Genomic DNA, 26,528 nt, shown 5'->3' on the forward strand with positions numbered 1-26,528 from the left:
GGTTTTTTACCAGATCTTTGGCAGTTCTTATAGATTGCCTGGCATTGGAGTTATTTTTTTTTTAATATATCCACTTAGGAGATGCAAGGTTTTCCAATGGATGGAATACTTGCTTGGCAGGCAGTGAACCTAGGTTTGAATCATAATTCTGCCTTGAAATATCTATGCGACCTTAGACAGGTAAGTCACTGAAGTTTCCTGATTCCTGATAAGTTTCTTTGTCTCCAGAACTCTTAGGTCCTTTCCTTCTCCATATCAAAGATCTTATCTTAAAAGCAGGGCCAGTTAGGTGGCACTGTGGGTAGAGTGCCCAGCCTCGAGTCAGAAAAGTCTGGGGTCAGTTCTGGACAATTAATAGCTGTATGACAATGAGCAAGTGACTTAACCTCGTATGCCTCAGTTTCCTCAGCTATAAGATGGGAATAATAATAGCAGCCATCTCTCAGTGTTGCATGGACAAAACATAAAGAGCTTAGCATATAGCTTGACATATAGTAGGTGCTTAATCGATGCTTATTTCCTTCCTTATAACCTCTGTGGGAGCAAACATACATCTCCTTCCTGATTGATTGCACCCAGCCCAGCCGTGGGCACTGCATGTGACAGAAATCTGTTTATTGAATAAAAGTATCATTTTTTCCACATATACATTGTTGAGGGTCAGGGACTTCCTATAAAAATATGAACCTAAGCTTTTTGGGTGCTGGTATTTTCATAGCTCCCTCAAATCCTTCCTTAAGACATCTACTAGTCAGTGCCCCTAGGCAGCCACATAAACAAAGCTCTTTTGATCTGACTTTATGGAAATTTCATAGCCCAGAATGTCAGAACAACAAGTCCTTAGCACCAGCCGAGTTGCTGAGGGAGGGTTGTGTGGAGAGATTTCAGCTCTTGTCATTTGTAATCTGACTCCCAGGCTGACCATAAACACAGGCAGCTGCCAGCTGTGTCCTTCCCCCCTTCCCGCTGGCCTCTTCAGAAAGAGCTGAGACAGCAGCAGCCAGAAGCTGATTCCATCCCTCTGTCTGCTTAGCACCTTTGCCAAGCAGAAAGCTCTCGCATAAACCATTCCAGCACCAAAGATAGATTATCCTACTGTTTTCTTATTAAAGCAGCATTTTAATCCATTACACGGTCGCTGAAGAATTTGAGGCCTGTTGTGCTATTTGAATCTACGTGGTACAGTGACTTGATCAGCCCTTTTCATTTGCGTAGAGTTGAAATCGAGTCTGAGGCCTGGGAGTAGGGGAGTACACCTGGAATTTCTGGAGGAGTGGCCTTTGATGGCCCCACCTTCATTCCACCTGGAGACACCTGGGGATCTTTAGAGATCCTTGTGCTCTTCTTGCAAGGTCAGTGTTCTGTCACCCTGTAAACTGAGGCATTTAACTCAAAGATGACATCACCAAGCTTCAAGACCAGGGACAGGGTGATGAGGGACCTGAAAAGATTATTTACCAGCCTTAGATCACCATGGTGTAGTCACAGAATCTCAACTGGAGAATTAAGAAAGAACTTCAGTGACCATAAGTCTTACCCATACATGGGAGGAATCCCCACTATAATATAACCAACAAATAGTCATCCAGGCTCTGTTGAAAGATGATTTTGAAGGTAGCATTTTTCTAGCACCTTGACATTTACAAAGCCTTTTAGATGTACTACCCTGTTTGATCCTTACAACAACCCTAGGGAGGTACAATTATTGTCCCCACTTTAAAAATGGAGAAACTGAGGCAGCTGCTGTTGTTGTCTGTCATTCTTGCTTGAAGAGGACCGATGCCTCATGATGTTGGGGTCAGGGCTCAATGTGTTCAGCTGTAGCTGATAGTCCAGTCCAAGCTTGGAATGCTCTCCCAAAGGTGAGGCACCGGGAGCCCATCTGAAGATTTGATTGGAGATCTCTCTAGATCTGAGCGTCTCACATTTCCTTTGTACTACTGTGATTCTGCTTTGCTCAAAGAGCACAGCATCTTCTTTGCTGTGGATACGTAGAGGTTAAATGACTTGCCTAGGATCACCCAAGTATCTGAGACAGAATTCAAACACAAGCCTTCCCGATTCCCAAGTCTAGCGCCCTCTGCACTGTGCCACCCTGGTGCCAACAAAGGATATACTCAACACCTCCCAGCATTTTCCCTTCCACTTGTACATAGCCCTAATTAAAAGTTTTTCCTGATATCAAGCCTCTTTGCACCGTCTGCCCATTACCCCTGGTTCATTGCTGATGCAGTCTTTCAGGACTAGTTTGCTGGTGATGAGGTTTCCTGGGAGCATGATCCTGGGGGAATCCAATCCAAGGAATGCAGTTGGTGGGAAAATGAACAAATAGAATCCATCCTCTACATGACAGATCTGTCAATACTTGAAGGCAGCCATCATGTGCCCCCAAAAGAGTCTCTTCTCTAGGCTTGACACGCCCAGTTCCTTCCATCACCCCTCGTATGGTGGGGAACCAAGGCCCTCCACTGTCCTAAACTGGGTGTTGTTCAGCTTATTGATGTTTGTCTTAAAATATTCTCCTCAGAACTGACTGCATTTCTTCAGATGACATCTGACAAGGGCAGAGTATGGTGAGGCTCTTGTCCTCTTATTCCTGGAAGATCTGTCCAACTTAATGCAGCCCAGCTTGACTTTGGCATTCTTAGCAACTAGATCACTCTGCTTGCCATCCACTAAACCCCCCGGATCATTTTCAAAACAAATACATTCTACCCATTTCTCTCCCATCTGAAACTGGTGGTGTTGATTTTTTTTTTTGTATCCAAGGATCCTGGTTGAATTTGCAGTGGATTTTTAAGAATGTAAAGGGGGTCCTAAGACCAAAAAATTTGAGAACCACTGGTAAATGGTAAAGAGGATTCTTCATTGTCAGGTACAGGTCAGATAGCATTTAAGGTCCCTTCTGATTCAGAGAGTCTGTGAACATTTAGGAAGGAAGGGAGGAAGGGGACAGACCTATTATGGACCTGGCACTGTAAGATTTTACAAATATCTCATTTTATCTGCACAACTACTCTAAGAAGTTGGTGCCATTATAGCACACACACACATACACACACACACACACACACACACACATACACACACACACAATTATATAGTCTAGGAAAGCAGATACAGACTTCAGTGTCTTGCCCAAGGTCACACAGCTACTAACAGCTCTCCATAATGGAATATTCACCAGTGGTAGGACTTGTAGAATGTTCTGATTTGACCTTAAAGCTCTTCCCTCCTTCATAATTTATGTCTTCTTTCTGGCAGAGAATGTGAATAGTGTTAGCTCTTGTATTTGTTGACTGCAATGCTTGGAGAAAGATAATGAAGTTAAGAATTTGCCCATCCCTGGTGACTGCCATATTTCAGTTGAACCGCTCCCCTTCTGTGGGAAGATATGGGTGATTCCTCAGCAGCTGAACAGTCCAGTAAATTTGTTACTAAGAACAGTAATATCTGATTTTCCTTTTTCAGGTTATAGAAATAATCTGGTCTGAAATTACTCTAGTTAAAATCAGTTAAAAGTCAGAGCAAGGATACTTACAGATTTAAAGCCTAAAGTACAGGGTGCAACCAAAAATATCTTCCAGAAATTCCTTTCAGTCCACCCTCTTTTTCTTTTCTCAATGACATGTGAACAAAAATTTTTGACATTGGCTTTTTTTTTTTAATTTTGAGTTCCAAATTCTTTCCCTCCCTTGAGAAAGCAAGCAGTTTGACATAGATTATACATGTGCAGTCATGCAAAACACGGTTTTCTTTTCTCAGATTAAAAAAAAATCACTATGTCCACGTTTTGAAGTTTGTTACAGAGGAGAAATAGGCCATGTGGGCTTCTTGTGGACAGAACATTGCATTAGAAGACTGGAAATCAGGGTTCGTATCTAGGTCCTGCCATTAAATCACTTTGGGACTCTATGTCAGTCACTTTCCTACTGGGATCAGGAAGATCTAGGTTAGAATCCTGCTTCTGATGCTTCTTAACCAAGTGATCTTAGGAGTCATTTAATTTCTGTAGGTTCTAATTTTTCTCTTCCATAAATTAGAGGAATAATAATGATGTCCTTTGTTATGAGGCCATTCTGTGGCACAGTGGAGAGAATGTAAGACCTGGAATCAGGTAGACCTGCGTTCAAATACTGATTCAGATACATACTAGCTGTATGGCCCTGAGCAAGTCATTAACCTCCCTGTGCCTCAGTTTCCTAATATGTAAAATGGGCATAGTAATAGCACCTTCCTTTCAGGATTATTGTGAGGATCATGTGAGTTTAACATATGTAAAATATTGCCTATCTTCACTTGCTGTACAAATGCTAGCTATCTTTTTTTCTTTAAGGCAATTGGGGTCAAGTGACTTGCCTAGAGTCACATAGCTAGTAAATGTGTGAAGCTGGATTTGAACTCAGATTCTCCTGGCTCCAGGGGCAGTGCTCTGTCCACTGCTCCACTTAGCTGCCCCTGCTAACTATCATTATTATCCTCATCATATGAATAGTACCTGCCTCAGTAGAGTTGTTATAAGAATCAAATTAGACAGGAGCATTCATCCAATGTGAAGAATGCTGGATCTAATTTTTTTTAACTACTTCTGATAGCTCTGTGGGTTTAGAACTCTGTAATACAAAAAATGAGCAAACAGCAATTAGTGCCACTTAGTAGGGGCTACCAAGCATCAGAATAACAGCATGGCTTGGGAGTACTGGGGATCTCTCATTACGGTTCCCTTGGGTTCCATTTCCTGACTTATAGGATTATGCCTCTTGGGGAAAGTCTTGTAAATAAACCTTTGGGAGGAGGAATCCCTAAGAATTTCCAAGTCATAATTTTTAAAAATTAAATGTTGGTTGGTACCTTTTCTTTTTTTCCCTTTTCCACTGTTTTCCACCCCACTCACCTTCCCAGAGATCCATCCCTTATATAAAGGCTAAAAGTGAGGCTGAAAATGTTCAGTGAAACTAACCAACCCAAAGGTCTGACAATGTTCACTATTTATATTTTCCCCTAACCCTGCAATGAAGGGAGGGTGGGACATTTTCATATCTCCTCTTTGGGGACAAGATTGGTCCTTAGAATTTTGCAGGATTCAGTTTTGATTTGTGGCTTTTAATTTTTCATTTATCTTGCTACAGTCGTTGTATATATTGTTTTTCTGGTTCTTATTATTTCACTTTGTACCAGTTCATGTAAGTTTTCTAATGCTTCTCTGACCAATAATCTATAATAAAAATAGTTACCATTTTTACTGTGCTTTTTAAGGATTAGCAAAGTGTTCTACATATTTTATCTCATTTGATCCTCACTACAACCTTGTTAAGTGGGTACCATTGTACCCATTCTATAGATGAGGAAGCCAAAGCTGAGAGAGGGCAAATGACTTGCCCAAGGTCAAACAACTATAGTAAGCATCTGAGGCAGTTTTCCAATGCAGATTTTCCTGACTCCATGTCCAGCACCCTATGCACTGCACTGCTGAGATCCTACTCATACATTAGTAATCATCATTGAGGGCTGATGACCAACCATTGTAATTTGGACTATGGCAAGGGGACTAGTTCCAGCTCAGTCCCCTTCCTCACATAAGAACCATTGTTCTGTAAGAGATACAGTCTCCAAGGTCTAGGTGATGGCTCAAGAAAGTGGCTCAGGCTAACATCCCCCTCTCTCTCCTCTGGCCCAGCTGTGGAAGGCCCACTCAAGCCTAGCTTCAGGCTGCCCACACTGGGGAACCTGTGGTGCTGGCCATGGAAAGAGGCCTGTGGTCACAGAAAGGTCATTGTTGACTGGTCTCCCATTGTGTTTGGCTTCTGGAAGAAAGAAGGCTCCTCTTCCTGCTGTGGGCCTACAGTGAGGATGGTGCCCTGGGGGCAAACCAGGCACAACATGTCAGGTCCGCAGGGATGAGGTCACCCCCGGATGGCTTGGCTTCAAGGCTCTTGAGTCACACCTCTGAATGGCATCTTGTCTGTTCATCTTGTCTATTGTTGGGAAGAATTTCGAAATCTTGTGGTTTCCTTTTCCTCTGAGTGTTTTCTCACATCTTCTGACTGATAATTCATTGCAAATCACTTTGTTAATTGGGAAATCAATTTTTTTTTCTCTAGGCTTTTAAAAGTTTTTTTTTCCTCTCTTTAGTCCCAGGTAAACCACCCAGCTACAGTTACGAATGAAACGTACCAGGAGCGCTTGGCCCGATTAGAAGGTGACAAAGAATCTCTCATGTTACAGGTATGTCTTTCCCACTGAGTATGTAACCCTATGTTACTGGCATCTGGAACACTCAGGGAGACCATAAGAACATTATAGCAACTCACAGATCACCTTAAGATTTGCAAAGTTGTTTTCTCCCCACCATGCTATGAGGCAAGTATTACAAGTACTCAGATGTCCATTTTACAGATGAGGAAACAGATTCAGAGACTTGTCTGAAGTCCTACTGTATGCAAACATCAGTGATGGAATTTGAAACCTTTAGTTCTAGCATTGTTTGTAATAGATTTGAGGCCTTGGAGGGGCAAGGGAAAGGGTTAAGGAACTGTTCACAAAATAAAACAAAATATGACCGTAGTGTGCAAAACAGACAAGCCCTGCTGTATTTTGAATGCCTGGCACCCACACTCTCCTCCACAGACCTGGTGGAGACCAGGAAGCAGAAGTAATCAGATCCCCTCCTGATGTGGCAGAGAGTGCACGTGGCCTGTAGTATCTTCCGTCTGTAAAACTCTCTGAAGTGTCAGCAACTTCAAAAGCCCAGGTTTCTTTACATGTGGGGATAAAAAAAAAATAGAATTCAGAGTATTTCTTCTTTAGCTTTTTTTTTTTTTTAAAGAAAAACCCTGGCAAAGCAGCTGACCCTCCTCAAAGTATTTTACCTTCTGTTCTCCTGACCCAGATTTATTTAATGGCCACAGAATGGTAACTCTTCTGTGCAGAGGGAACCTTCACGGGTTTTCCTTTCTCCAGCTTGGTTCTCCTCTGAGTAAAGCCTCTGCTCTGTGCCAGTGTGTTCTTCTGGGCAGGGGTGCTTTGCAACTGTAATTACAGTAAGAGCAGACATCTGCAGCAGGATGTGGTTCTGGTAGCTGACATGATGCCTAACAGTATCTGGAGGAAAGAGCTATCTCTTCATCTTTCTCTGTCTCCTTCCCTTTCTCCATCTCTCCCTCCCCTCTCTCTGTTTCACTCTCTCTGCCTTACTCTGTCTCCCTCTCTCTTTCCTCCCCATCTCTCTCTCTCTCTCTCTCTCTCTCTCTCTCATGCATTTCTTTAAAATTCTCCACTCTCAACACACCATAAATAATGAAACCAGAATCCCCTTCTGGGGAAGCCTCAGTTTACCAGAATACTTTTTGCCTTCATTCATAGGTGGAATGCCAAAAAACACAACCTAACAAGCTTATGGCTCTTGCTGTTTCCTCCTTTCCAACTAACTCCACTGTGGCTCTCCCCAGTCCCTCTTCTCCCCCAACTCCAGTTTCCATCATGCCCTTGGGGATCCCCAGTGTATTGTCACTGAGTTCCCTGACCCCTGATCTCTTCCATTCCTTCTGTTTCCTGAGCCTAACTAAAATCAGACTTTCTGGGGGTGGTGAAGGCCCCCTGCCATTGCCACTCTCTCTCTTCAGGGCTGGCTGCTAGATCCATCCTCATCTTCTGCCTCTTCACCCAGTTCAGAGGGATAGGCAGAGGAGTTAAAATTCTCCCTCCCTCCTGCTAGTTGCACTCTTGCTTGGCCTCACCTGCCTTTTCTTCAGTGCTGTTTACCCCATTGGCCCACACACACCCCCTTTGGATGCTTTGTGCCATCATCCATACACTCACAGCCCCCTCCCACTGTCTTTACATGACTTCAGCACTTACCTCATAGTCTTCTCATCCCAAACCCCAAGTTTGGGATACTTCGAAGGTGGAAAGAACTGTCGTCTGATTCAGCCATCCCCTGGTGAGGATGATGGTCGCAGCGTTTTATAGGGCTTTAAGGGTAAAGCACATTCCATATGTTAACTCATATGCTAATAACCCTGTGAAGTAAGTCCTATTCTCATTTTTTACAGATGAGGAAACTGAGGCTGAGATTGGGCAAGTGCCTTGCCCAGGGTCACAAAGCTAGTAAAGGTCTTTAAACTAAGTCCTCTACTCTATCTGTTGTGCCACATAGCTCTAGTTCATCCTCTTCTCCCCCTCCCCCATTACACAAATGGGGAAACTAAGGTCCAAAGAAGTTGTGACTTACAGTCAGTAAGAGAGCCAGGTTTCAAATCGAAGGCTATTGATCATAGTATCACAGCCTTAGATCTAGAGGAGATCTTAGAGGTCATCTTGTCCAATCTTCTCATTTACTAAATGAGAAACCTGAGACCAACAGAGGTTAAGCAACATGCCCAAGGTCGTTCAGGTGGTAAATGACTGAGGCAGGATTTGAACCCAGGCCCTCTGGCACCAAATCTAGCCCTTTTTCTACCACCCCAAACTCACTGTCCTTGGCCTCCTATCTGCTCAACCTGCTTGGCTCCCATGACCCAAATCAGTCTGCACTCTGGCTCAGCTCCTACGGAGGTGGTCACACCTCTGGCTTCACAATCACCTGAAACTTCCCTCTCTGATCACAATCTCTTGCCTTTACTGAACCTGCTCCAGTCCCTCCACCCCTTCCTGGCCTCTCAGATCATCAGCCCTGTTTGGGCCTCACCCCTTCCCTTTCATTCCTTTGACCCTATCGTTGCATTGCTGCAATCCTTGAATCCCTCACCCCCTTGTCACTTCTGGTCCTCTCCACCGCTTTGATTCCCAGCTCATTCCTTCTCCAGACAGGCAGCACCCGATGAAGGAAGTCATAGCTGAGTCCGCTGTTAATGATGACAATAGCACTGAAGTAGCACTTTAAATTACTTAAAAGCACTTCCTAGACATCCTCTCGTTTCAAAACCAATGCATTTCCTGCATTAGGCCATACCTGGTTCTGAGGTCGAGTGTACAAGTATGGTTGTATTTAAGAGCCAAGAAAATGAAGGCTTTGGCCATGGTCATCCAGCTAGCAAGGGTCAGAGGCAGGAATCCTCCGGGCTCTAATCCCAGCCTTGTCTACTCTGCGCTTTGCTGCTGTGCCCCATAGATGACCCTGAGCTAGGCCTTCCCTCATACACTCAGTCCTTTTGTTCCCATCACACTTCTCACAGCATCACTTATTAACTTGTACCCAGTCCCCACTCTTCAGTATCTAGAAAGAGCAGCCTTTACGCTTTCTCTCTGCTTCCTCACCACCCACAACCTCTTATATTCTGACTCCCAGCCCTACCACTTTATTCAAGCTGCTTTCTCTAATAATAGTCAGCCTCATAGTGCGTTAAGGTTTACAAAGAGCTTTATATGGGTCTTGGCATAGACTATCTCAGCAATGACCTGGTGCTATTATCATTTTACAGTTGAGGAAACTGAGTCTGGAAGAGCATAAATTAGACCAGGAGTCACAGTTCTACCTGTCTTACTTGTCCTTCTCAGTGTCCTTGTCTTATTCATCCTCTTTTGCCTCCTCCCTAAAGCAGAGGTAGATGTGCCCTTGTTCCCACACCCCCACCCCTGGGAGTTCTTATTTATTCCAGTGGCTTCAATGGACACTTCTACTCTGATTCAATTTAATTAAATTTAACAAACACTTATCATTTGCCTAATATGTGCAAGGCACAGTGCTATGTGCTAGACTCACGGACACAAAATTTCAAATAGCTTTTGCCTTCAACGACCTTACAAAGTTTGTCTTTGTGTGTGCCCCAAAGTATTTCCAGTTCCCTTTTGGATGATTCCTTATGGCCATCCTTACGGTATCTTAAACTCAAAATCAACAAAATTTAATCTATTATCTTCCCAAAACTGCCCCTCCCAACTTGTAGTTGTGTGGGTGGTATCACCTACCCCTGCCCCCCCTGTCACCTGGACTCAAAACATCAATTATCTTTGAGGCTTCATTCCAGCTCAGTGTATACACGTATACACACACACACACACACACACGCACACGCACGCACACACACAGACACATACACACACACATACTTATACACATTTGTATTTCAGTCATGTCTAACTCTTTGTGCCTCCTTTGTGAAAACCTCCAATGATTTTCTTGGCAAAAGTATGACCAAAAAAAAATGGAGTGGTTTGCCATTTCCTTCTCCAGCTCATTTGACAGATAAGGAAACTGAAGCAAACAGGGTTAAGTGACTTGCCCAGAATCACACAGCTAGTAAGTATGTAAAGCCAAATTTGAAGTCAGAAAGATGAGTCTTTCTGACTTAAGGCCCAGTGCTCTATAAACTGTAGTATCACCTACCTGCCCCAGTCTCCTTCCTTCCCTCTCCTTTTCTCTTACATACACACACTTACACACACACACACGTACACACACATACACAAACCCCTCTAATAATCAGTTGCTAAGGCTTTTTTGAGTCTACCTTCAGAGTATTCCCACTTGGTCTCCCTTCTCTGCCCTTTCTCAACCCTTCTTTTATAAATATATTTTCCCATGCACACTACTCAATGGCTCTTAAGACTCCCCAACCTGGTTCCAGCCCGCCCTTGCAGGTTCATTCCACTTCACTCCCCTGTATGTCCAGCTGCCATTTTCTAGCTGTAACCCTGTATATGTATAAGGCAGCTGGGTGGTACATTAGATAGAGCATAGGGGCCTGGAGTTAGGAGGACTTGAGTTCAAATCCAGCCTTAGATTAGCTGTGTGACCTTGGGCAAGTCACTTGACCTCAGTTAAATCAACTGTCAAACAGAGATAATCACATCACCTACCTCCCAGAGTTGCTGGGAGGATCAAATGAGATGTTTGTAAAGTGCCTTAGTTCAGTCCCTGGAGCATGAGAAGTGCTGCACTAAATTCTAACTATCATTCTTGTTACTGTTTAATCACTGGTAGTAGTAGCAGTAGCCATAGCAGTAGTAGTAGCAGGGGCACATCTGCTTCTACTTTAGGGAGGAGGCCAAAGAGGATGAATAAGAAAAGGACATTGAGAAGGACAGGTAAGACAGGTAGGAGATACTACTAGTGCTACTGCTGCTACTACTGCTGCTGCTGCTACTACTACTACTACTACTGCTACTATTACTACTACTACTACTACTACTACTGCTACTATTACTACTACTGCTACTACTACTACTACTACTACTACTACTACTACTACATTCTCATTGGTACCTTTGAACTGATCTCTTAAGTTCCAAGAACCTGACCTGCTAAAATCCTGCTCAGACTTCTCACCCCAGTCCACTCCTTACCTCCTCCATGAAAGCTTCTCTGATCTGTCTTCCCTCTCCAAACTGGACATGACTCCTCTATTCCTTAGATTTCCCTCTACACTTTACATCTTCCTTTTTTTCCAATCACATTGTGCTTTGCCCTGTAATCATTTGCCTACGTGCCTGCTCATTCTAATCAGATTTTAGCTCCTTGGGGACAGAGACTGGGTTAGTTTTTACCATTTTATACCCAGGGTGGAGCACAGTGCCTTGCACACACATACAAGGCCCTTAATGAAATTCTCTTGGATTGAATTAGGGTGAGTTAACTTCAGGCCAGAGACCAAAACAAAGGACATATTTGTTCCAGTTCAATCCTATCTGTCCAGCACATTCTGTTTCTTCCTTCATGGTCCTGGTCAGTGAGAATCAAGGGATTCTGGGTCCCCAAAACATCCTTAGCCAGCATGGAAATATGCTGTTATGCACTATACCAGCCAAGGTGGAAAAGCAGAAAGTAATTTTTCAGTGAGAAGGGATTTCTGGAACACTGGATGTGGAGTCAGGAGAGACATGAGTTTGAATTTGGCTCCAACACTTGTGTAACCCTAGGAAAATAACCTGGCTTCTCTGGGTTAGTTTCCTCTTCTGTAAAATAGAGATAATAATACTTGAACTACCTAGCTCACAGGGTTCATCTAGAGAAACAGCTGAGTTGTATGCATCCTTATCATTTCTAGGTACCCCCTGAGTTATCCAGCAAATCCATTCACCCTGAAGAGACTCATCCCATTGTTAATAGAAATTTTGCTGTCTCATCTAAGAGATGGACAAATATTTTTTGGAAAGGATTTTAATCAATTTCACCTTTGCCTATAGAAAAAATCTGGACATAAATCAATATGAGTCATCCTTGATTCCATAGGGGGTCTATGAGCTTTTTCTGCATTCTACTAACCCAACTGTTCTTGTGGGGCAGTCTATATTATTCCCCAAGTCCAGCTGGACCTGAGAGGCTACAAACGAATGCACAAAAACAAAGATATTTCATTTTTGAGAAAAGAAGTACAATCTATAAGTTGTTCTAACGCTTGAAATTTATCGATTTGGAGAGATGCCACGCAAAAAAGATAAAGGCCTACTTTTGTTCTAACTATGCCCACCAATTGGATTGAAATTGAATGGAACTTCCATCCTTGACTTAAAAGTGTAGTGGTCATCATGGGACTATCACTTGATGTGTGCCTGGTGGAATCCCTGGCTTTCACTGACGCATTGTGAAATGAGAAATGCGTATGTATTGTGAGAGTATAGTATGTAAAAGTGGCAGAGCTAGGGATGCAGATAAAGAATGAAAAATAGTCTCATAACTCCAGGAGTCAACATGTAAAGTAAAAGCAAAGGATCGGACATTATGGAAAGTGGAAAATATGCTGGCTTTTGTGTGGGGAGTTGAGTTTAAATTCCACCTCTTCTATTAGCTCTCTTGGAAAAGTCACTTGTTCTGTTTAGGCCTCAGTTTCTTTATTTGTAAAAATGGAGGCATTTTAGGCCTAAAAGGTCCCTTCTACTTCTAAATCTATGGCCTATAATGTTCATGAAGGAAATAAATTGAACGATATAAAATGTTTTCCAACAGACAGAACCCAGAGAGAGTATACTCTGAAAGAAGATGTCAGTCTATTGTTTTGTATTCTTTAAAGTACCAAACTTCTTTCTTTAATGATGCTATGGGGGGGGGGGGGGGTGCATTTTCTTTGTTTTGGTCAATGTTCCTTTGTTTGGTAGGGTTGTGGATTGGGAACTGCTTTTAAAACAATTGGTGTAGCTTTTAAAAACCACATGTTAGACGAGACAATTAAGAAGAAAAATGAAATAATAGCCAGTTAAAAGGAATGGAGAACTAGATGTTGACAGACACCTGGGATGAATTTCTGCAGTTGAATACTATACTTAGCTTTGAACTTTCTGGCTACTCGTGCAGAGATAGAAGCACTGAGCTGAAAAGACCAAAACCAATAATGGTGATTTATGGTATGGATAAGCACTCTCAAAGACATTTGTTTCAGAAAAACTTAGCTTACAGATGGAGCTCCTTTTAGAATAAAATGGTTTTGATGCATTACTTCCTAGTCCTGAGATCCAAAAAGAATCTTAGAGAGCATTCTTCAGTATCCAAGAACATAGAATTGCCTAAAAGTAGCATTGAGTCTGAACTCAGTGGTCTAAAATGTTTTGGAACAGTAAACAAATACGTATGTACAGACGGTTGAGGTATAGCATAGGTTAACTTCAGACAGGTTGCACCTTTTGGTGCTGGCATGGAATTTTTTTTGAGACACCTCAAACGGAAAGTATTATTATAAAACAGAGTCAGTAGAGAATGCCACGGAAATGGTTACCTGTAACACAGTTGTTTTCTGGCATAATTCCGTTCACAGACTGCCAGTATTTCCCATTAGTCAAAATCTCTAGCAGAGTTTTTGAAGTTCTTTAGGAAGATGACTGGCTTTTCGCTACCATGATGCAAAGCTGCTCCGGGGTGCCAGTTTCTTACAGTCATGTTTTGGCATGTAGACCCTGGAAACCTTTCTGGAGCCAACTGTTGTCAGTGCTAACACATGCCCTTTACATCCACATTCTTTAATTGCTTCCAAAAGCTTGTCTGATAGGTTAGTGATTCTTATCCCTTCATGAGAGGTGGAAGGTCATTGGTTAGTTTTTAGCAGGGTGTTGGGGTTTTTGTTTTTTGTTTTTTTCCCCATCTTCTCCCTTCAAGTGGTAGACTCAATGGGTAGCTAGCTCAGATAGAGCTACATTTCTTGCCATGGGCACATATCTGCTGTGTGCTGTCTTACCTGCTCTGCTCTACCCTCCCATACAAGGAATATCATTGACCTCATATGAACATATGCCTCTCTGCTAAGGCTTTTTACAAATGAGTCTCATTTGCTCTCCGGCTCTTCACTTAGACGCCAGATGAATAGTCTTCTCCAGGAAATGTCAGAGTGCTTCTGGTGAGGTAAGAAACAGACCTTTCCCCCTTTGTTTTGTTAGCAGAATCTAAAAGTTCCAGTCACTGGAACCATATCTTTTGGGACTACCAAGTTGTGATTGATGTGAAAACGAGCTGGCACTGATTATTTCACAGTCTGATTTTGTGGTCTCCTACTCTAGGTGAGTGTCCTGACTGACCAGGTGGAGGTCCAGGGTGAGAAAATCCGGGACTTAGAAGTCTGCCTGGAAGGGCACCAGGTGAAACTCAATGCCGCTGAAGAGATGCTACAGCAGGTGAGGCTAGAGATACAGAGGAATTCTAACCTGTTATTGGAAAACTGCAGACCTAAGGGTGCCTTAAAATCAGAGCCTCAGGCAAGTGGATTAAAAAGAACAGGATTTAAAAGAATTAGAAGCGATTTCCTTAACTCTTTGCCCAGAAGAGCACAGACTGGCTAGTTTCTTGTCAACTCAGGAAATTACTTCAGTGGCTGGTCATTAACAAGCTTCTGGAGAACAAGCATCATGAGAATATGATAAGACAGATACCACTATTGGCAACGGGAGAGTTCCAGGGGAGAGAGCTGGTCAGCCGGCGTAACCTGCAGGAAGGAATCATGGGAACAGGACTGGTCACAATAGCTAACATGGAAGGGAAGGGGATGGGGGGGCAAGGGGCAAAGGAGCTGGGGCGAGGGGGACAGGGAGGCAGCTTGCCATGGTGAGTAACCTGGGAGGGAAGTAAAGGAACAAGGCTAGCCACAACCTGTTGAGCAGGTTCAACTTGGCAGCAAAGTAGGAATTTCTCAAAAGTTAATTCAGTACAACAGCCCTCTGTTGTCAGATTTAACCCAAATATCATCAGTGGCTTTATGTTAGCCCAACACAGTTTTTGAGAGAATGGCTTTGTCCAGTAATCCAGAGGAAGAAAATATAACCAACCAAAGGTTGGTTCCTAGAGCCAGGTGGAGTTTGGTGAGATATGTAGGCCAGCAGTTTCAGTTTCAGGAGTGTGGGGGTAGGGTAAGAACTGGGCCGGAAAGCAAAGTAAATGTGTTTACACATCAGATCCTAATTACCTCCAAGAACAGCAAGTAATTGCTTCTGCCTTTCTCCTGTGCCATCCGGCAAGTACCTGAGGTTAGAAACACAGGGAAAGCTTGTTTGCAGCGAAATAAGGACTGATAGAATGAGAAGGGTAAGGACTGATAGAATGAGAAGGGACTTTCAGAGATTAGGTTAAGGCCAGGTGACAGTTTTCAGACCAAATAGCTTCTACTAATTGGGCTAGGATTTTTTTTTTCTTTCAATACTTTATTAACATAGGGGCATCATTGAATATAGTGCCTACCTCAGGCTAAGTTCATGTAAGGGCTTCTGATGTATACCGACTGTGATCCTGGACAAGGGTCACATAATCTGTCTGTGCCCCAAGCAACTAAGACTTTAACTTCTGGAACTGATCTTGCTGGTCCATATCAGTAGAGGGAATTTTTACTGGGAGTTCCCTATACCAATAAAATCATAGGTATGGTTCCCCTCCCTTCAAAAAAATTGCATGGATACTTTTGATTTTTTATATTGCTATCACCTCTTAATAACCACCTCTCTTCCTGTAACAAAGAAGTGTGATTAAGCCAAACAAACTGAACCTTTGACCATGTCTAACATTGCGTGCCCATACTCTACTACGCCTTTCACGAAAGGAGGAGCTTTCCTCATTCCTGTGGAGTCGAAATTAGTCATTGCAGAGATCGGAGTTCTGACGTCTTGTGTTTTCTTTCATTCACATCGCTGAATAGTGTTCTCTTACTTGGTTCTCATTTTGCATCAGTTCATGCAAGTCTCTTAATTCTTCGTGTTTGTCATTCTTCTTGCCCAAGAGTATTCTGTTACATTCTTAGACCACCATTTTTTCACCCATTTCCCAACTGATGAGCACTTAATTTGTTCCCCACCTTTTTTTTGACTTCAGGTTAGAATTCTATTTTTAGATCTCTCCTAACATTTAGCATTTCACTAATCCATAAAATGCCAGTTACCAGAATATGTGTGAATTTGTTCCAGAAAGCAGTTTGGCACGGATTTACCTTGTTCTATTATGTAGAACAAGCACAACTGAGGCGTGTGTGTGTGTGTGTGTGTGTGTGTATTTAAGCTAAAAAATGTCCATGTTTCCTTCATAGGAAGCAGCATAGTGTAGTGGCAAGGACCTGGACCGGGAGCCTGGATTCTTATCCCAGCTCCATCATTAAATTGTTTTGTGAACCTAGGGAATCACATAGCCTAACTCTTATTTCACAGTTGTTGTTGTTAAACACCATTATTTTCCCATTCATCTAAATGAAAAACCTCAGGATAATCTCTTCCTCCTTTACCTCCACATCAGGACAATTCCCTCTCTACCAAGTCCTATCTAATCCTACCTTTATAATAGGTCTCATAGCCATCCTGTACTCTGTTCCCATTAATATCACCATCGTCCAGTCCCATGTTACTTTACATGTGAACCATTATAACTGGCGTTAACCCCTCTAGAGGTGCATTCCCCTCAAATTGATCCTGTATTATACCACCATATAGCTTCCTCAGATATGAATTATATCACTTCCCTCCGCTTATCTTTTATTTCCTAATGAAAAAATAAAGTTCCAACTCTATACTTTGGATTCTCTTTAGGGCCTTCTTTGATCCAGCCACAAATTACCCTTTCAGACAGTATCCCCTCCTATATATTCTTGGTTCCAGCCAAAACCATTCCCTATCAACCCTATCTCTTCACCTTTTTTCTTCCCATCTCCAGCTACTAAAACCCTACACATTTTTCAAGGTCCAACCAAAATGGCACCTCTTACACAGGGCTTTCATTGCTTTTCTGAGCTGGAGATCTCTCCCTGCTCTAAATTCTTAGAACAGTCTGCCTGTAATACTCTTTTTAAAAAAACAATTTAATTTATGAAATAAAACAGGCATTTCCATAGTATTTAAAAAAAAAAAGATGATCGCATATGTACCACTCTTAATAAGACTTTTATCAAATACTAGTTAATGCAGAAGTTGTTTGCGTGTGTCTTCATCCTCTACTAGTAGAGTCTAACTTTCTTCAGGACAGCGACTATGTTTTAGTCCTCCTTCTAGAACTTCTAAAATATAGTAGGTACTCCTTTCACATAGCAAGTACTCCATAAATTCATTGAATAAATACATAAGTAAATACACTTGCCTTCTCCCTGTCTTAGCTTCCTCATCTGTAAGATATCAGGGTGGAATTAGTTTTCTTTCGTATTGTTCTCCTATGACAGCTTCAGATTTTGTAAACCAGCAGGATATGTGTGTCATTCCACGAAAGGAATTGTGAACAAATCTTTGAAGGAAAGGGAATCTGATTATCAGGTTCCTCAGATTCTGGTCTGTCATTCTATGGGCCTGTTACTTCCTTTTTGTTTTGTGGTTATTTTTTCTTTTTAAGTCAGCAATTTAAACTGTTTACAGCATGGGATCAAAGGATTTAGAGCCGGGAATGTAACATCACATCAAATTTTTAATATTACTGATGAGGAAATTGAGGTCCAGAAAAGTTAATGGATATAAATTCACACAAGTAGTTAGTAACAGAGCCAAAATTGACCCCAGTTCCTTCACTCCCTCTCCAACTACCACAAAATACCCAATTTGGAAACTTAGAAAACATCTCTTCCAAGTATTGATGCTAGCATCAACCATGGCCAGCCAAGAGGCTGCCATGATGTTGTCTGACAACCCCTCATTCATGAAAAAGAAGCCAAGTTTTCGTTTTCACAAGACCTAATCTTGTCAAGGCACTTGAGGGCGAGATCTCTCTCATTTCTACATTAGAGTCTCAGATACCTTTCCCAATGCTAGTCAATTAGTAAGCACTTAATAAGCTTTTTTTTTTTTCATTCATCACCCTAAATACTTCACCATTTTTTCTCAGAACACTATGCTCTTTTTTGTGTGGGAATTTTTCAAGCTCTGAATGGAGTTGCTTTGTGTCTCTTGCCAAAAAAGAGAAAAGGCATGATAAGAAACCCCAAGCCGCCCCTGACATCATCAGTCCTGTGATTGCATGGTGTTGTGCATTTGTGGATTTAACAGATGAACATTGGGATGAGTCTGTGGAAGCTGAAGCTTTGGGAAGGCCAGCCTGAAAACAGTCGAGGCAGCTGAGTTACAGTAGTTCACTTGTTTCGTTTATTTTCTCCTGGGACCAACTTTATAGATGGTTTTCAAATTTACGATCTTGCAACATCCCCCAAGTCCTGAGGTCAGAGTGGTCTCTGGGACATATGCAGTTCAAATGTCATTCAAAAATTCTTGTGGACTGAATTTTTTAACATTAAAGTCTTACTTTTCTAGAGTATGAGAGGGCCAAAACCCTTTGCTAAGTCATTTTGGTTGTTGCTGTTTTTTAAATAAATCTTCTCTTTCCTTTGGTTCTGTGGCTTTGGTTAAGATGACCACACTTTGGAGATTTCTGAATGACTGATGGAGTTAAACATCCAAAAACTAATTATTCTTTATCCAGGTGCTTTACAGGTGTGAGCCAATGGAGGCCAACCTCTCTGGTTGGTGGTTTGGTGGGTAGCAATGTTTCTACCTTTTTCATTTATCCTTGGGTTTATCACACTGTCCTGACTTTATTGTAAACCAATGAACTTGGGTTGAGCAGGCTCCAGTTTCTCAAAGGGCCAAAGAAAAGATTTATATTCCTTTTTCTTAGAAAATTTGAGTGAATAGAAATCATCAAGATGTTTTTAGTGAAAACCTAATATCCGGGACCCAATGTTTATTTATTATTCTCCATTTGCATTTACGTTGGTCCAAATGAAAGCTGCCCTCATTTCCCTCTACTCCCAGCCTGAACCCAACCCCAGAGGGTAGATGTAGATGATGAATGCCCTTCATTTATCTTGTATTTTTTTAACAACAATAATAATTATGTTTTTTCATTTCCCACATCCACTTATCTAATGGGCTCTCTCTTTTTACAAAGAAAAGCAATTAATTAATTAGCCAACACAATGGCTGCTTCTTTTAGTGTATCCAACGTTCCTTCCTCTTGTTCCCCGACTTCTGCCAAAGGAAGGGAGACAAATTTTCTCATCTATTTTCTGCAGCCAAGATTTACTCACATTCTGATTTCCTTTCAATTACATTATTGTAATCATGGTCTATATTGTTCTATTGGTTTCTGCATGCTTAATTGCATTCGTTTCTTCAAATAATTCCATATTTCTTTGAATCTCTTATATTTGTACTTTGAGGCATCCTGGTATGCCATTACATTTATGTGTGGCAATTTGTTTAGCCATTCAGTAGTTGATGAAGACCATCTTTGCTTCTGGGGAAAGCTATGTGTCTATGTTTGTGGAGTTACAATGCCACATAAACATTTCTGTCTTTATCTTTTCTTTCTCTTCTGGTGCCATATGTGCTCTGGGGAATTTTCCTGAAGTCCCCTTTGGGCCTCCTTGCTATTTTGGCCACAGCACTGATGTAATGCTACCCCTTGGAATGCTTGCCTGCTGATGGGTAGAGACTTGCCCACTCAAGGGATGAGTCATTCTACTTAGAATCTCCTGCTAGAGTCTTCCTGGGGTTTGGTAGTAAAAGTAACCTTGGCCCATAGCCCAGTGGCAGAGACCTGATGTAAACAATGAATATTCCATGCTCAACACATTCTCAATAGCCTGTCTATCCACTATTCTCCCATTGCTGAAGCACTGAGACTGGAGCAAAGAGAATCGGACTAGCTAGTTGGACACTACTGAACATGCAGCATGGGGAATGTTGTAATACACCACTCTGAGGTCCAGGGTCCAGGAAGATAACTATCAGTCCACTTTGGCTGAAGTACAGAGCATGTGAAGGGAAGTTAGATGAAATAAGGTCTAGCTTATTTCAAAGGTCAGCTGGAGACAGATTGCAGCAGGCCTTAAGTGGCTGGGCTGAGAAATCCTGAAGACAATGGGGACCCACTGAAGATTTTTGAGCAGTGAATGGCATGGTCAGACCCATGTCTTCTGAAGATTACATTTGCTCCTGTGATGCTACTGTCCAATCCTCTTCGTAAGGCAAAGTGATTAGATGCTAAAGAGAAATCCTAGGATTGGAACGAGAACCCTGATCCCTTGACTACACATCCACCATTCTTCTCCTATTTTGCATTGCCTTATGTTGTCATGTTTAATAATGCAGCAGTGGTCAGTTTACCCAGAAGATAACTAATAATACTAGCCAGCATTTGTATAAAGCTTTAAGGTTTGCAAAGCATTTGAAAGTTTTGTCCCATTTTATCCTCATAGCCACACTGAGTGCAGTCATTACCTCCATTTTAAGACACCCGAGTCTCGGCTCTGGCTCTTCTCATACTTGTTGTGTGACCTTGAGAAAATCACTTTTCTTCTCTGTGATTCAGTTTCTTTACCTTTAAAATGAAAGGATTTGGCCGCATCATCTCTCGGGTGCTACCTAACTCTGGCATCCTGGCAATCCAGACGGGGGTAATTCTGCTGATATTATTATATTATACTCTTAGTGTGTTTTACACATAGTAAATAATACTGTGTATAAACATAGTATTATTTACTATATTTACACATATGTTTAAATAGTAAATACAGTAGAAAAGTAGAAGTGTAGTAAATATACTTAAATATGTGTAAATATAGTATGTAGTAAGTAATCAATAGATATCTATTGACAGAAGGAACTAGGAACCCGTTAAGCGCCATCTGCAATGCGACTGCCTGTAAGTCCTGCAAAAAGTCCCAGAGCAGGCTTGTTTGACTTAGTGGAAAAAGCACAAATTTGGGAGAGGAAGTCCCAGCCCTTCCTAGGAATGCCTAGGAAGGAAGAAGGCCAGATGCTAAAGAAATCTAACAGGAGAGTGAAGCAGACAGCAAGGAGGTGATTATGGGATCCCACAGCATAGACAATGTGCTTCTTAGGCCACACTGGATGTGGCTAGTAGAGTTGTACGCGGTAGTTTTTGTTCCTCGTGCAAGTGGAGAGTAGGCAAAGGATGTTGCCTAGAATAGAGCCAGTGGGTAGTGAAAGCTTTGCCCCAGGATACCATGAAAAAGAAAGAATTACATCCTGGATGAGGCTGCCAGGGGGTGAATCCCAAAAAGGAAGGAAGAGCACCTCAGTGGTGCAGCTGGCACCTTCTGAGTTTTTTTCCTTGGGGCAAAGCCACAGAGGTCCCACCCTTGTGATGGCTTTCATGCCAAGTGTTCATAAAAACTCCACCCTAAAAATGATGATGGTGTATCAGAGCCGCCTGGCAGGGTTGATCTTGCTTTGAGCCTTGGGGTCCCATTAATGATCTGTGATAGCAATAGTAGAGACTAAGAAGACAAGGACAGTAGCCTTGGTGGGCTTGATTCATATTCCTGGCTGCCTGCATGCCTCGGTCTATAGTTCATTTAGTTAACAAATATTTATTGAGTGCCAACTATGAATAAAAGCAGAGGAACAATGTGATGCAAAAATTCCTTTATGAGACGTTTCACCCTGAGTTGTTAATAGCCTCTCAGCTATAAGCTAACTTCTTACCAGGGATTACTTGATGTCCACAGGAGAGCAGGAAGAGGATCAGGATATGGGATAAGATTGGAGTGACTCCTAAAGAACGTATACGTTCAAAGAAAATAGCATCAGGCCTCCCCCTTTTCCTTATTCCCATCTGATCTGGGTAAAATAAGGTTTCAGTGAACAATAACTGGGGTCCTGGAGGGAAAGAGACATCTTCAGAAATGGATGGGGAGAAGGAGTTCTAGCTTGCAGGGTAAGGAGGGGCTTTACAGAATGATTATAGATGAGTTTTCTTAGCTTACATAAAGCAGTGACAAGAGGGCTGGCTTTGGAGACTGGAGACATAGGCAGACCTCAGTTTCCTAAGTCGAGGATCTGACAGAAATATCCCCATTGTTGACTTCTGTGAGACAATGCATTAGCAGCACAAGAGAATGTAGTAAAAATATAGTTTACTTTGATGTTAGCAGAGTATTTGGTTAGCATCATCTTTCATATGCCAGTCTTGTGGAAAAATGGAGACTTGAGTTACATGATAGTACAAGATGTTAGATTTGTAGCTAGTTGAATGGTTGGACCCAAAGACTATCATTAATGGTTCAGAGGCAGCCTGGTCTAATGGACAGAATGTCTGTTCCAATTATTCCAATTCTTGCTCCACCTATTATCTGTGTAACCTGGGGCAAATCACTAAACTTCTTTGGGCTTCATTCTCCTCATCAGATAATTAGAGTGGGAGAAAATACCTCTGAGATCCCTTTTAGCTCTAAATGAGAAATCCTATGATGTGCTGGAAAACATCCCAATGAGAGTGATTAGGATGGTGAAAGGCAATCTGAAGAAAGAAAACTACTTAGGGATAATGGTAACTGGAATCAGGTGTTTATGCATATGTCCCACGAATGAGGGATTGAATTCATTCTTCTTGGCTCCACAAGGAAGAATGAGCAGTGACTGGTGGGAGATGGAGAATGACAATTTAAGCTTTATGGAAGTATTTTGAGCAGTCCAGAAATGGAAGGGGCTTTCTCAGGAGACTGAGGGTTCTTGAAAGTCTCCAAACAAGCTAGATGACCACTTGCTGGGTGTGTTGTTGAAGGAAATCTTGTTCTGCAGCAGGTTAGACCAGAAGGCCTCTGAAAAATCCCTTCCAACTCTGAGATTGCAAGATTCTATGAAGGACCTTCAAGTCACAGGGTACCTTCCAACCTTTTCTCAGGTATCTTATGCTTGATTGTACTACAGGATGCCCATAGAGGAGGTAAGAATGTGTCAGAAATTTAAGTTTTGCTGCATCTAGGCCTACTGATGTCATTCAGAATCATAGTGTGGCTCTGTCATTAGGGATTACTGAGGGAGTCAGGGGGATTAATTTTGTTCCAAGTCTATATTTTTTTTTCTTTTAACTCTATATCTTGAAGCAGATCCTATTGTAGTTTTTCAGTACTTGAAAAGTCTTCATATGGGAACTAAGGCCAGAGCCAGTGAATCATGATTAGAGAAAAATAGACAAGAGGTATTTGAGGTTGTAAGATATAGACATCATGCCTCCTCAACAGATAATGTTTTAGGAAAAAATGAAAAAAAAAATCTGGTGAGAACTGGATTTCCTAACTGGAAGAACTATATAGAAGGTGGCAAACACCAGCCCAAGGTAGTCCAGTTCAAAAGGAAGCCAGAGGAAAGGCTCCTTAATGTATGATGGGTGGTGAGTTTGCTGCTGCAGTATAGAGCATGAAGAGGAGAGGCTGCAGACTGTGGAGGCTTTGAATGGCTGGCTAAAGAATTTGCATCATGCTTGGTAAAGTGGAGAGTTTCAAGCAGAGGAGTGTCATGACCAGATCCACCTGAGGAAAATGCATCTGGCAGTAGCCCACAGGCTTGTTTGGAAAAGGAGACAAGAGGCAGGAAAACATGCTGGGAAGATGCTGTGTAACAGTCAAGGTGACTGGTAATGAGAACTTGAACTAGAATGAAGATGGTAGAAATAGAAAGAAGAGGGGATGGATGTGACAAAGATGGACAGGATTTGGTTACTGATTGGAGGTGAATGATGCGTGGGACAAAGAGCTGAAAATCAAGGGTACTGGAGTTGGATGACTGGGTGAATAGTGTTCCAATGACAAAAAAAAGTTGAAGTCATGAGGTAGGAGAGCAGCAGGTCCAGAGGATGGCCTCAGTTTGGGACATGTTAAGTTTGAGGTGCTACTGGAACCACTAAGCTGGAACCAAAGGTTACTGGAGATGGGAAGCTAGGAGTGTAGTTGAGAAGTCAGGGCTAGAAATAGATTTGGGAGTTGTCTGTGTAAAGGTATATAGGATCTACTTTCACTATGCCCTGGGGACTCCCATTGGAGTTAGTGAGATTCCCAAGGGAGCCGAGGAAGAAAAGTGGGCCAAGGACAGAAGTTGGGGGCAGAGGGGACCTTAAGGAGATAGAAAGCAATGAAGCAAACATAAACGCAACAGAGATAGATGAAGAGCCAGGAGAGTAGTGTCTCTGAAACTAAGGTGGAAGGGGTGTCCAGGACAGGTGATCAGCAGTACCAAAAGCCTTAGAGATTTCCAAAAGGACTGGGATATTTTTTTTTAAAGCCATTGAATTTAAACATTAGAGACACGCTTTAGTAGAATGGGAGGGACATTCTACTGGAGTAGCCAATCACAAAAGATTGTAGAAAGCAACTGATGAGCAAGTAGAATTTTCCCAAAAGTTTGGCAGTACAGGAGAGGAGAAATGGGAGGGTATCTGAATGGGATAGAAAGAGAGAAGGAAGTGGATTTTTTTTTTTAGATTAGGGATACCTGGGCATATTTATAGTCAGAAAGGAAAGAGCCTGTGGAAAGGGAGCAAAGAGTGAGTGGCTAGTAGCTACAAGGTCCAAGAGGAAGTGGGAGGGATTGGGATCAAAGGTCCAGATAGAGATTAGCTTTACAAGTAGCAGAGGTACCTAGTCCCCTGGGAGAAGAGACTGATGCTGTTTTAAGGTGTGGAGGAGGGGAAATGAGAAGATGTTGTTAGAGGGCTCAATTTCAGGGAACTGAGAGAGAATAAGGGGGTGATGGAATATATTAGGAGCTTTGTCAAGTACCTGAAAGAGGTTCCCCCTCCATCATCTCTGTTCTGATATTGGTTCACTGTTAGGAGCCTGGCCATGTTCATTTGATTAAGACTGTTTCTGATCAGACAACAACATAGCCCTGGGACTCTAAGTAGTTTGAAATTCCTAGTACACCCCCAGGTTCCTTCTGATCTTATCAATTTGTACTTCATCTTGGTCCAGCTGAAATCCTATGCTTTCCATGGTAACCACAGGCAAAAAGTGATGTAAGGAGGGTGCCCTGAAGTAGGAACAATAGAATTTGGATTTTGTCTTCTAGATTTCAAGGTAGAAGGGACCTAGAGGTACTTCAGTCCAACCCTTCTGTTTGGGATTGGTAGATGAGGAAGTAGAAGAACCAGAGGGGTTAAGTAAATATCTGAAACAGAATTTGAGGCTAGGTTTTTCTCACTCTCTACCCTCTATATCAAGATGCTTCTCATTCTTATTATATATAAACTCTGCCATAGATAAAATAATTACATTTATAATGACAGCGATGGTGCTATTACTGTTGTCTCTGCGAGGCGAGATTTGGCCTCCCACTTTGCAAGGGGTCTGGAAACTTGATACTTATCTTAAACTGAGTATTTTCCTACCACAGAAAAACTGGCTTACACCACCCAACTCACATGATATTTCATCATACCACAAAGCTAGCTTAACATTTCACAATAGATATGCCCCTTCCCAGTGGGAAGACCTACCAAGGAAATCACCTTCAGATTGGATGGTAGCTTGGTATGTCTTTGGTATCAGGCTTCCATATAGAAGCTCCAGGACCTGGATTTTCTGGGAAGCCTCAATTTCAAAAAAATCAAGTCTTTTTTAAAATAAGGCTTTGCAAAAGCAGTGTCATCTATCGGGCAATGTGTCCTAAATTTTGGTCTGCCTCTACAATACAAATGGTGTTCCTCAAATCAATTTTATATATTACAGGAGACCGTAGTTCTGAAAAATCTCCCAGAGGAATAAACATAGTACTGGGCTTAGTAGGGACAGTGATACAAGGGATGAAGAAAGCTAGCTTCTCTTGGTACCTTGCCTTGATTTAACAGAAGCTCCAGGATGACATCTCTTGTCATCACCTGCCTCTTGAGGAGCTTGAAGGATTGCTAGAGCTTGGACAAGTTCCTTGTCCTTTCTGAGCCTCAGTTTCCCCATTTGTGAACTGAGTGGTTGAACTAGATGACCCCCAAGTTCACATCCACCTCTGATTCTATAATCCTGTGACCTTCCTAAAATGTGGCTAAGTTCAGTACTCCAGAAGAAATCTGCCCAGGGAGTAATCATTGTCTGTTGAGTTTCTTCATTAAGGGTGTCACAGCTAGATGAACCATCTGACAGAGAATGAGAATGTCAGGGCTAGAAGAGACTACAGTTATTTAGTCCTAATAGAGAGGAAATCCTTTCTATACTATCCCCAACAAATTGGGTTGTTCAAATTATTGGTTTAAAATGTTCCTCAGAATCAGAGAGAGGCGTGAGTCATTCCCAGGAGACATTCCTCCAGGTTGTAGTGCTGATCCATTCACTGGCTCCCTTTGGGCTTGGTCTTTCAGAAAGTTCCAAATCTCCCTCCATGCACCTTGACCCTCTCTATCCCCCTCCATCTTGCCCACAAAGATA

The 26,528-nt window shown here is 42.2% G+C and overlaps 1 protein-coding gene and 1 long non-coding RNA gene across 26 annotated transcripts in view; one reads left to right on the top strand and one right to left on the bottom strand.

Moving 5' to 3' along the window:
• PPFIBP2 (PPFIA binding protein 2) overlaps window positions 1-26,528 on the top strand; it is a 192,679-nt gene that overhangs the window by 104,612 nt on the left and 61,539 nt on the right. For all 22 annotated transcript variants that reach the window (XM_072619692.1, XM_072619701.1, XM_072619702.1 and 19 more), the window contains 2 exons: window positions 6,133-6,225; window positions 14,422-14,535. In XM_072619692.1, the coding sequence (XP_072475793.1) occupies window positions 6,133-6,225; window positions 14,422-14,535 (207 nt within the window). The remainder of the gene's footprint in view (window positions 1-6,132; window positions 6,226-14,421; window positions 14,536-26,528) is intronic.
• LOC140510840 (uncharacterized) lies at window positions 6,568-11,517 on the bottom strand. Of its 4 annotated transcripts, none has more exons than XR_011969387.1 (4): window positions 11,284-11,517; window positions 7,858-7,970; window positions 6,870-7,029; window positions 6,568-6,755 (listed from the first exon to the last, which is right to left on the bottom strand). It is a non-coding gene; the product is annotated as an uncharacterized lncRNA (long non-coding RNA). The 4 variants fall into 4 exon arrangements; XR_011969386.1 differs by lacking the exon at window positions 11,284-11,517 and adding an exon at window positions 8,747-9,794; XR_011969385.1 differs by lacking the exon at window positions 11,284-11,517 and adding an exon at window positions 8,473-8,615.

Source organism: Notamacropus eugenii, chromosome 6 (genome assembly GCF_028372415.1).
Source record: "Notamacropus eugenii isolate mMacEug1 chromosome 6, mMacEug1.pri_v2, whole genome shotgun sequence".
Taxonomy (NCBI): domain Eukaryota; kingdom Metazoa; phylum Chordata; class Mammalia; order Diprotodontia; family Macropodidae; genus Notamacropus; species Notamacropus eugenii.